This window comes from Hermetia illucens, chromosome 3 (assembly GCF_905115235.1).
Source record: "Hermetia illucens chromosome 3, iHerIll2.2.curated.20191125, whole genome shotgun sequence".
Lineage (NCBI taxonomy): Eukaryota > Metazoa > Arthropoda > Insecta > Diptera > Stratiomyidae > Hermetia > Hermetia illucens.
The window spans coordinates 26,441,471-26,454,001 of NC_051851.1; the positions used below are offsets into that span (position 1 = coordinate 26,441,471).

Below are 12,531 nucleotides of genomic sequence, written 5' to 3' on the forward strand. Positions count from 1 at the left end.
TTCTTCGGCAAGTTGTTCAAGATGTTTTCCATAAGCCAACCGTTTTGAGCTTCTTCGGTTGACGTTCTGGGTTCCTGCGAACAGACGTGTTCGTGATAAGTAACTAAAAGGAGGCGACTATCCAGTGATGGTCGTGCTCGAGGCCGGTGTCAGTTCCTCTTATTTCGCACCACCCTACTACCCTACTCTACCAGGCTCTATCTCCACCTCCACGTAGTTATCGCTGGAAATTCTTTCTTAATAAAAACCTGCAGACGGAGAATGATAAAGGAAAAGTTGTACCAAATGGCGCTGCAGGTTGGGGGTTGGGTAGGGCTGATAACACTACATGGAAAACGAAGTCAGAAAGGGAGCCTCGGACCCGATTGACAACACAAAGATGAATCCGGCAACGAAAACGGAATAACGATTTGCGCATTTTCTCATGGAAGGCGCGCTCCCTATACAGAAAGAATGTTGCTCAGCAGCTAGCTTATACCCAATCCCAATATAAGGCTGATGTAACAGCGTTACAAAAGATGTTTTGGACAGGGACTGATTTCTTAGAGAAGAGCCACTACCCTATATAGTATAGTTGCCATCCAGTAAACTATGTGCTCGGAGTAGGTTTCTTAGTCAGTTAAAAAATGAAACCTGCTGTTATCGGCTTTGAAAACGTAAGCAAATGACTATGCACTCTGCGTTTGCGAGGCAAATTTAGAAATATAAGCCTCATTAACGTTCACGCACCTACAGTGAAAACACCAGGTTCGGAGACGGATCCTTCTACGGGGCCGATATTAAAATCATATTTTCGGATTTTAACAGTCAGTCAACATAATATCAAATGGTTGTACTAGTTTGCGCGGAAGGCGGTCCACAAATCATGAGCCTCTCCAGATGGAACCATTTTCAACCAAATTGCCCACGTGTTGATCAAACGCCACCAGCTTTCAGCCTTGATGAATGTCAGAACATATATAGGGCCAATATAAGGGCTTGAATAACAACACCACATAGAATCCCTTCTGATAATCAGATGGGAGTTAGCACTGGAGCCATGCACAACATAGCCCTGCGCAACACCTATAAGGGGGAAATGGATGTCGCAATAACCGCAGTCAACGGAGAAGGAGATGGGGCATCATCTAATGATTTTCACAACCACCTGAAAAACGTCATCGTTGATACAGCCACAAACATATTTGGCCCCAGTCGCAAAAAAAGTCTGAACTGCTGGTTTGACGATGAATGTAAACTAGCAATGGAACAAAAGAGTGCCGCATACCGAGTAATGTTACTTTTTCAAAGGACGCGGACACGCGCGGAGCCATCAAGAAATCCACGCACGGTTGTTGGTAGCCAACAGAACCTATTTCAGTTCAGGTCGTAGCTCTTATTGTACAACACAATGATCTTGTCAGTCCTTATGTATTCCTCGGAGACTTGGGTACTTAGCAAGAAAAATGCGAACTCTTGGCCGAGTTCGAGAGAAGAATCATCCGAAGAATTTTTGGCTCCTTACATGAGAATCAACGATTCTGTGGCCTACAGAACGACGAAATCTATGAGCGGCACCACATCCGCCTGGTTGTGGATAAAATCCGGCTCAACAGGTTGCGGTGGGTGGGTTACTTAATTCGTATGGAAGAGAATGATCCAGCCCGGAAAGTCTATAAGGACAAGACCTATGGTAGAAAAAGAAGACGAGGCAGACCCTGCCTGAGATGGAACGGTGGCGTAAGCCAGGACGCCAGACAGCTTGTAGGTATATCGAATTGGTATGCCTCGGCAAAAAAATCGGGATGTCTGGAGTTCCTTATTAAGGCAGACTTAGATTGGATGCCGGTTATTGTGTCATTGATGATGATGATTCTTTTCTACCGTTACCGCTCACTGGTTGCCTTCTTCCTTTCGTAATTGCGAAGTGCTGATGTAACCAAATCCCTCACTAATGCAGTACTCTAGCAAACAGCTGCCAACCCTGGCTTCTGATTTCCCATTGATGGTATAAAGTTTTCATTGTTCATAGGAGAGAATATGATTCGCAGATCATAAGTATGGTAGTCTCTGGTATTTGCCTCTCCCACTTACCATCAGCGAGCAGCCGCTGGAAGGTTCGTCATTCTTCAGAAGAAATCCCCCTGTATATCTTTTGATGAAGCTTGAATTGACTGGCTCTCTATATTTTGTTTTGCTCCAATGATGTATCCTCCAGTTTAATTTATATTTATCTGTTCAAGGAGTCAGTTGCCTCAGCTGGCCAGTTACATTTTTGGGGGAGAGAAACATGGACTTCCCACTGACATGTACGAATGGGAAGACCGCTTATCAAATAATACAGCTGGTTATCATACAAAAGTGTGTCAATAAAAGAGGTGTAGGTGAACTGGCAGAAAGTCCATACCCCAACGACTTAGTCAGTAACCTTGGAGTTTCCGCTCCTGCTTCGCTTAGTCTAAAACCTAAGCAGAGGTGAGGTTTTTTTGTACTTTTGTCCAACTAATGGATGTTTTTACTAGAAACAAGGAGATACTTTTCCTTTAGTCAGTTGAGGGAAGCTATCTTCTGACTTTTTAAGTCTTGCTCTCTGGCATTATGACTTATGAGAGATTGTCCCAACAGTGGAGGATAATCAGGTGTCCAATAACCCCCACCACTCAGGATTGATCAGCAGTCGAGCTAGTAGATTTAAAACAACTTCTAAAAATATCTGGACAACTTATTAATCTAATCGCTCCACGTTTTTCCGTTAATTTATATATTATCCAATTATTCCTTTTTCGCTGCCCCATTTCAATATCTAACATCTTAAGCGCTTACTTGATGACCTTTTGTTTACAATTTGATTGAAATAAATTACGTTATTACCAAAGTTCTGTCGTCAAACATACTAAATGTGACGCAACATAACATCGATTCATAAATTAGCTGATTCAAATGCATGGCGCGATTCCTATCTTTTCCCACAGACTCTTCTAATATCTATAATTTTCATTAACCGGTAATGTTCACTGACCCCCATTCCAGCGTCGTATGCCGTCTTAAAAAAAAATCTTTCTTCAAATTATCACAAAGCCTTCAACGAGTATTTTCCAGATGCATAATTTTCAGAACAATCCGACCGCACAGGATTAATTTAAATATTATTTATGAAGACATCTCTGTGGGGTGCTAATAGAAAAGATTTCTATTTTCGGAAAAGCAAGCATGCATAAAACTTGTTGAGCTTGCGTAGATTTCCTCACATTTGCGTAGTAAAGATTCATCTTTAAAAGTCTAACTTGATTTCTTCTTCCTTTCAGTGGCCGTGGCTGTTGCATTCTTCCTATGCTGGGCTCCGTTTCACGCGCAACGTCTTGTCGCCGTCTACGGATCCAAATCAGTGACGTCTCACAGTGATTTGTTCTACAAAGTCTACAAAGTCCTGACGTACATCTCGGGGGTTCTCTATTATCTATCGACGTGCATAAATCCGCTTCTCTATAATATCATGAGCTATAAATTCCGAGACGCTTTCAAGGTAGGTTGAGTAATGAATGACCGTCATAACTCATTTATTTTGCTTATTTAATAATGCCTTTGGGGTCCTAAATGTTTGAGTCCACAAGATCGTAAAGTTTGTGACTTACCTCTAAGGAAATCTGGACACAGAGCTAATCAGCTATTCTAAGCTATACTAAATGATTTATCTTGCGATTTGCATTTTGGCTTTGATATCTTTTCTTCAAGGTTACTCGTCATCTAATTGCATTTCTTTCTCCTTTCACAGCTCACGCTGGCGCGTCAGTTTGGTCTGGGTAGTAAATATCAAGTAAAAAACCACAACTACAGCGCCTTGAGCCGGCAGAATGGCTCCGTCCGCTTGACAACAACTACGGTGAATAATCGTCACAATAACTTTAACATTGACAAATTGCAAAAACGTGAATCAGATCTTTCTCTGCAGGACAGCACAAGGGCCAAGCCACATCGTCTCAGGTGCGTTTCGGTCAGTAGCCAATCGACTCTGATGACCTCCCTTAGTAAAAATGATATGTTCGCGGGGAATCCCCTTAATCGCGGCGACCTGCAAATCATCTCCAGCGATGAGCAGGGCACTTCGTCCGAGTCTCAGCAAGAAATGCCTGCAATTCGTCGTCAGAGTAGTATCTTGCGCGAGGGCTCAATGAAAATGGATGTGTTTCCGCGAACCCATGGGGGTGCAAATGGCATCAATCGCCTAAACTACGGCGGAAAAGGATCTTTCTCGCGAAATGGCTCTAACCTAAGCAACGGCCACCAAAACGGTCAGAGCTGCTATACAGTGCAGAGCGGACAAAACGGGAATCATATTAATGGGAAATCTTCTCCGAACCCTCCCATCTCCAGACCAATTACGATAGAAAGTTTGTCAGAGAAGCTACGAAAAGGGACTCGCAAGGTCCTGTCGCTGCGTCCCAACGCGACAATAGCGTCTAAACAAGAAAGCAATTCCCAACTTGAGAAGGGTGCGCTGTCGAATCAGGGCGGGTACGTCACGAGACAGGGAGAACCAGCTTGGGACAGCTCACCGACGGCAGAGTACATACATCGTGTCCTCTGAAATCAGGAATATTTGGCTCCCCAAGTATACGACGACGACGAAGACGAAACGTGTGATTCGTTCTAATGTGATGTTGGAGGCCGGTAGCTGCCGCTGCTTCTTAAGACTCATTTAAGATAGTGTGAATTATTATTCTAGAGCATTAATGTATATAGTCATAATTATAGTGATTAGTAGATGTAATTTGTAGCTTTTATTCCTCCAGAATATTTTGTAATATTCAGATAGAACTTCAGTGTTAAATATATTATATTTAACGATTTTATTCTTTCAAAGAAATTGTGTTTTATTGAATTACTTAATCGGGATTTCAGGTGATCAAAAAATGAACCAGGTGCTTACATATGTTATAGGCCACATACTCCTGTATAATGGCAGCATGTTATCTTAGGTTTAAGCGGTACCCTCACTCAGGAAACTCTAAAACGAAAGTTTTTTCTAGTCCTGATGACCAAGGCCACCTTAACTATTCCATCCCTCGTTAAATTAAAAGACTGTCACCCAAGGAAACGAAAAGAGTCACTAACGTTGGCTGCTTTAGATCCCAGGAGCTAAGTGCCTTCAACCAAGGACACAAACGATGTATTAAATACCCACCTGCAGAATTCCTCCATCACATTTACACTTACCGAAGACCCATAGACTGAACCAGAATAACATACGTTTCGGTGAACCGAGGGGTAGAACGAAGTGGATTCAAAGGAGAGCATAAGGCTCAAATGGGGAGGGAGCTAGATTATGGCGTGGGTCATTTTGCTTAGGTTGAGAAACGTATTGAGTACGAAGGTAATTTATATAGAAAACTGCTCCACCTTCCTTGTCGACTAGGTGCCAAAACTATTGAAGAGAACTAGGACTTGCGAGAGTTGGTTTTGCGGATAGAATTTTCCTCAAGGATCGAAGTCCCCATACACCCATGCTGAAATAGTTGGGATGTAACAGGCATCGGATTTGGTTGTGACAGGCTCGGTTGAAAATGTACTTCATTCCACCTTCAGGACTTGTTTCTGAAAGACAAAACAAGCCGTATTTAGCTACAAATCTAACATATTCCTTCATATTTTTCCAAACTACAAGACAGACGTACCTATTTCAGCCATAGATAGGGTAGTAAAGGTCCCAGGGCGAAACGTGGATTATTACCCACGATGGAGCATAAAACTTGGAAAACGCCTGCTGAACCAACAGCAATATCTCTACTCCCAAACCCTATCTCCATTTCCACGTGGTGTTCGTTGGGAGTTCATTCTTTACGAAAAACTGCAGACGGAGAAGGATGAAGGCGAGTTTCCCGCACCTAAAAATGGCACAAAATGTACCAACTGGCCCTCTAGGATGGAGGTTTGGTAGGGGTGACAACCCTACACGGAAAACAAGTTGTTACAAAGCCAGAAAAGGAGTACCGGAATGGATTGACTATAGAACGACGCACCCTCCAACGACAACTCATTAACGATTTGCGCATTTTCTCATGGAACGTGCGCTCCCTGTACAGACCGAATGCTGCTGAGCTGCTAGCCGATACCTTGTCCCAATATAAGGCTGATGTAACAGCGTTGCAAGAGATGCGATGGACAGGGACTAGTTCCCGGGAGAAGAGCCGCTACACCATATATTATAGCGGCCATCCAGTAAACCATGTGGTCAGAGTAGATTTCTTAGTCAGCCAAAAAATGAAACCTGCTGTTATCGGCTTCAAAAATATAAGCGAAAGGCTATGCACTCTGCATTTGCGAGGCAAGTTTAGAAACATAAGCCTCATAAAGGTCTACTCCCCTACAGAGGAGACTTCAGAGTCGGAGAAGGATAGCTTCTATGAAACAGTTGAGCGGACCCTCGAATCCTATCTCAAGTATGATATCAAAATCTACTTCTAGATTTCAACAGTCAAGTAGATGTAGACTCGGAGCACTATCAGGTTGGCATAGTGCTATAATCCTCTCTGACAATCAGGCGAGAATGATTACCGAAGCCATTCACAGCACAGCCCTCCGCAACACTTACAAGGGTGAAATGGATTCCGCAATAACCGCAGTCAACAGAGATCCTAGAAATGAAGCATCAACAAATGGTATTCACAACCACCTGAAGAACGTTATCACTGATACGGCCACAAAGATACTTGGCCCCAGCCGCGAAAACAGTCGGAACGGCTGCTTTGACGATGAATGTAAGTCAGCAACGGAACGGAAGAATGCTGCATACCGAGTAATGTTACATTCTCAGAGAACGCGGGCACGCGCAGAGACTTATCACGAACTCCGTCGAACGGAGAAGCGACTTCACAGACGGAAAAAGCCTGGGAGAACCAAACAGTTCTGTGAACTCGAAAAGTACAGGGAGCAACCACACCACACCTCGGAAGTTTTACCAACGTGTGAGCAGGATGAAGCCTTATTCACCTCGATGCTCATCCTGTCGAGACAAAGAATGGGCATGTTGGAGCGATGGGTTGAGTACTTTGAACTACTGAACAACCAGAACATAGGCGAGTTGGAGGCGCGCCAACTGAAGACGACAAACAAATGCTGCCACTACCAAGCATGGAAGATACAGTCCGTAAAAGCCATAAGTCGCCAGTAGCCGATGGAATTACAGCTGAATTGATTGAATATGGAGGCGACTAACTACACCAAGTGGTTTATCAACTGATGTTCAAGGTGTGGGATAGCGAATCAATGTCTAGCGGCCGGCAACAGGGCATTATCTGTCCCGTACATTGCAATGAACCTGGCCGAAATAGGATGATCAAACGACCATCCTAAGTAGTCGAAGAAGATCTAATGGGAAGAGCTGTCCCAGAAACCTAAATAACTGGCGAAATTCACCGTGAAGGTCCGGCCGCAAATACTGAAATTCCGTCAGTGATCGGTTGACGGTTCGGGAATATTGGGGTTGGGGGGCCTCGCCACACTTTGGTATAATACCGATGATAGACTCAAGAGTACGTTGTTTGTGCGGGTATCCCACAGGGTTCTGTACTGAGCCGACTACTGTGGAACATCATGCATGTAGTTAACATTCCGGTTCCGGAGGAGGCCACGGTGGTGGGTTACGCCGATGATATAGCACTGGTTGTGATCGCAAAGCATCTCGAGGATGCGGAGTTGTAGACGGAAAACTCAATTTTAAGCAGCACATAGAGCATACTTGCAGAAAAGCATCCACCACGAGTGTGGCTCTGGTAAGGATGATGCCGAACGTAGGAGGATCACGGATACTTGCAGACTGCTCATAGCCAGGGTGGTGAGTTCTATCATGCTGTATGCAGTCCCATTTTGGGGAAAAGCGCTGCAGGTTTTAGGCAATGCACATAAACTGAGTACGGTTTACAGAAAAAGAGCCTTAATGATGTGTTCTGCCTTCAGGACTGTCTCAGATGATGCAGCATTCGTCATCTCGGGAACGATGCCGATTGACATTCAGGAGACCGAAATGATGAACATTTATAACACCAGGTCCATCTCTCCCTTATCGGAAGTGAAAAAAACCGAAAGGAAGAGATCCATAAGCAAATGACAACAGCGATGGGACAATCAGAAAGGGTCGTTGCACTTGCAGATTGATCCCTTCCATCGGGCTGGAGAGAAAGCATGGGAAGATCAATTATAATCTCTCCCAGTTTCTCACCGGCCGTGGAGTATACCGTCAATACCTGTACATGTTTAAATTGGACACCACACCTATTTGTCCAGACTGCGACGGAGTTCTAGAAGACCCAGCGCACGTATTCTTCCGATGTCTTAGGTTCGTGGAAGAACGGAGGAGCCTTGATCGCCGTAATCCAGGATAAACTGCGAAAAGCATAAGAAGTGAGGAAGGCGCGATTTTCCGACTACGCGTCCACCATACCCATCTCCTCACTCGCCAACTTCCTATCATAATCCTAAAATTTTCCAACTCTCTTCTTACTAAAAAAATCCACTGGGATCTAGTTATTGTGAGGATGGAATGCATTCTTTGAGCCAGTATATTATTTAGAATAATTTTAAAAAGTAAATCTGCCTGGTAACAAACAATTGCACGAAGGGGAAATTCAGGGGACAAAGAAACTACTACTACGGTGTTCACCTTTTTTGTATCAAAAATTTATCCGAATTGAAACATTGATGTATTATGATATTTTCGGGACACAACTACAATTTACTTAAAAAAATATGCTTAAAGCACTACAAAATTCACTGTGATCACTGTATTTTCGTGCCACTAGTTCTTAGAAGACTCCTGTCATCCACCGTCTCGCTCGGGGAGTCGACAATCCCACCGACCGTTGATCAGCTGTCCACCTACGAACCGCAAAGCTTGCCTTGAACTCCGCTTCTACTCCGATAGTTCATATTGCGGCTACATGCGCATGCGCCTACGGATATGGCAAATCATTCCCATCCGTCAAGACCAATTCGCCCGAATGCATTCAATAATGTGCAATCTGCGGCGAAAATTAGGGTAATTACACATTTTAGAATGCATTATTTGAACAAATTAATTCAGAAAAAGGCGAATGAGATTGCGCTCCCACCGCGAAGTGCGGTTACAACATCATAAAAAGGGGGATATCACGCAGTGTAACAATTATAGAGGTATCACATTGCTAAACACCATCTACAGGGTGCGGCAGCATAACTTACTTTTTTCAAAACTCAATACAAACTATTGTATGCATCGGAAAATATTTATTTATTTTTTATAATGGCTCAAGTGGTTAGAGCGCTGGGCTATCGTAGCGGAAGGTCGCGGTTCAAATCTCGCTGGGGGCAGAGGAATTTGTTATCGTGATTGGATGTCGGACACCAGTCGACTCAGCTGTGAATGAGTACCTGAGTCAAATCAGGGTAATAATCTCGGACGAGCGCAATGCTGACCACATTGCCTCCCACAGTGTACTGTGGTGTACCGTTATGGTCTTGAATGAAGTACTCTAACACACTTCAAGGCCTTGATCCAATATGGATTGTTGCGCCAACGATTATTATTATTATTATTTTATAATGTAGGTACATGTCTAAAGTTTTTATTTACATTGTTTTCAATATCAAATCTGTTAGGGGACGTCCCCCATTCTCCATACATTGCGTAAATTGATTTCTGGCGTTTGTCATGACTCTTGTTAGCATAGCAGGTGTTATGTTGACAATTTCTTCTTGGATGTTGGTCTTCAAATCTTGTAGGGTTCTTGGACGGTTCACATAAACACGGGATTTCAAAAAACCCCATAGAAAAAAATCACAAGGGACAGATCGGGAGAGCGTGCCGGCCATTCCTAACCGCCTCTAATTGAGATAAGGCGCTCTGGAAAGTGTTCCCTCAAAACAGCCATCGATGCTCTTGAAGTGTGTGCTGTTGCACCGTCTTGTTGGAACCAAGTGTCCCCCAAATCCAAATTTTCTAGCCGTGGGAAAAAAAAATTCTGTAGCATGTTTACATACCGGTCCGAATTCACTGTCACTGTAACCTCATTTTCCTCAAAAAACCAGGAACCAATAATTCCAGCACAGGAAATTGCACACCACACTGTGACTTTGGGTGAATGCGAAGGCTTTTGATGCAATTCTCTAGGGTTGGTGTCAGCCCAGTAGCGCATGTTTTGTTTGTTAACCGACCCACACAAATGAAAATGGGCTTTATCGCTAAAAAAACAATAGCACCCTCGGGAACGACATCAAGAAGAAGCTCACATGCGTTCATCCGAGAATTGAAGTCACGTTCTGAAAGTTCCTGCACTATCGCCATCTTATAGGGATGAAAATGAAGATCATCACGAAGAATTCTTCTCACAGAACGATCGGATAGTCCAAGGGCAGATGCGTGTCTGCGCGCAGAACGCCGTGGCGATCGCAACATTGACGCTCTCACTGCTTCAATGTTCTCAGATGATCTAACGGGCCGAGGGACTCCAGTTCTTCCTTTTGTCGCACTTGCAGTTTGTCTGAATGTAGTGACCCATGTAACAATTGATTTGCGATCTGGGACGGGAGCCAACGGGGCTAAATTAAAGTGATTCCGAAATGCACGCTGTGTTGCAATAACCGAACATCCGCTTGAAAAGTAAACCTCAACGACAAAGGCACGCTCCTCACTATTCCAACGCATGATGGCGACTGAACCATGTCGGGACAAAACTTTACAGTATCCCCTCTTGAACGAGACCACTAGTGCTCCGCTATGACATCAACTAACTGAGTGGCGCGGATTTTAAAAAAGGAAGTTATGCTGCCGCACCCTGTAGAAAACTGCTCCACCTTCCTTGTCGAGTAGGTGCCAAAACTATTGTAGAGAACTAGGACTTGCGAGAGTTGGTTTTGCGGATAGAATTTTTCTCATGGGTCGAAGTCCCCATACGCCCACGTTGAAATAGTTGGGATGTAACAGGCATCTTTTTATAAAATTCAGGGGGTAGGTATCTAGTCATGTCGACAGCAATACGTGGCATTTGGATTTGATTGTGACAGGCTTGGTTGAAAATGTACTTCATTCCACCTTCACGACCCGCTTCTGTAAGATAAAACAAGTCGTATTTAGCTACAAATCTAACATATTCCTTCATATTTTTCCAAACTACAAGGCAGACGTACATATTACAGCCATAGATATTATGCTCACCCTAAACAAACAAACTGTCTATTTCCGAATACTGTACTGTACTCAGGCAGGGTCTGCCTCGTTTTCTTTTTCTACCATATACATTGCCCTTATAAACTTTCTGGGCTGGATCATCCTCATTCATACGGATTAAGTGACCCGCCCACTGTAACCTACTGAGCCGGATTTTATCCACAATCTGACGGTCATGGTATCGCTCATAGATTTCGTCGTTATGTAGGCTACGGAATCGTCCATCCTCATGTAGAGGGCCAAAAATCCTTCGGAGGATTCTTCTCTCGAACGCGGCCAAGAGTTCGCAATTGTTCTTGCTAAGAACTCAAGTCTCAGAAAAATACATGAGGACTGGCAAGATCATTGTCGTGTAAAGTAAGAGCTTTGACCCTATGGTGAGACGATACCCCACATGACCATATTTTATGGAAAAAAAGTTTGCAACCTCCATTCACATGTAAGGGGAGCCCTCCTTAACCTTAACACAAAATGGCGCCACTTGCTGCATCTAAAGGAACAACAGATCACACGCTCCCACCAATTTTCGTGACAATCGGTCTAGCCGTTTCCGAATAAGTCGGATGTGACAGACAGACAGGCAGACAGATAGACAGAGGGATGACGGACACTTCGCAAAAGCATGCGTTAGCAGCTTCGATTGGTCCGATTGATGTCGAAGGTGTTGGGAGAAAGGACATATTGCCAAGGAGTCCAATATAGACCCCAAATGCATTTTGTGCGAACGAAAGGAGGGACAGGGTAACCGGCATATTGCCGGAGATGGTAAATGCCCGGAATTTAGGAAGGCGTTACCTGCAGTGGAAAAAAGAGGTTAATACAAATAAACCTCATTCATTGCAGGGTCGCAAATGATTTGCTTGCGCAGACCACTTACGAATCCGCGATGGAGATTGCTATCATTAGTGAACCGTACAGAAATCTCTACGATGGTGTATGGGTCGCAGATTCGATTGGTGAAGCGGCGATATGGGCGTGCGGTCGTGAAGCCATACAATATAGCATGGGTCAGGCAGCTAGTAGCTTTGTGTGGGCAAAAATAAGCGGTATATTCGTATACAGCTGCTACGCCCCACCGAGCCTCACACTTCCTGAGTTTGAAGACCTGTTAGACGATCTTAATCACGACACAAGGGAACGAGGTCCAAAGGTGATAGCCGGTAACTTTAATGCCTGGGCTATCGAGTGGAGCAGCAAAGAGACTAAAGCAAAGGGGGCGGTGCTGACAAGAAGCATTTGCCCAGTTGGATGGATTTCTAGTCAACGAAGGCGATGCAAACACTTATCGGAAAGGGTCCGGTTCAATTGTAGATCTGACTGTTGTTAGCCATATCCTGGCAAGTTAGCGAGGACAT

General features: G+C 44.1%; 1 protein-coding gene across 4 annotated transcripts in view; it reads left to right on the plus strand.

The window, feature by feature from the left end:
- The window catches only part of LOC119652498 (pyrokinin-1 receptor-like), a 222,782-nt gene extending 217,945 nt beyond the window's left edge, over positions 1-4,837 (plus strand). For 3 of the 4 annotated variants that reach the window (XM_038056681.1, XM_038056682.1, XM_038056683.1), the window contains 2 exons: positions 3,285-3,502; positions 3,752-4,837. In XM_038056681.1, coding sequence (XP_037912609.1) covers positions 3,285-3,502; positions 3,752-4,564 — 1,031 coding nt within the window. In that variant the 3' untranslated portion in view covers positions 4,565-4,837. The remainder of the gene's footprint in view (positions 1-3,284; positions 3,503-3,751) is intronic. The other variant, XM_038056684.1, reaches the window with a different exon arrangement.
- Positions 4,838-12,531: the final 7,694 nt, after the last annotated feature.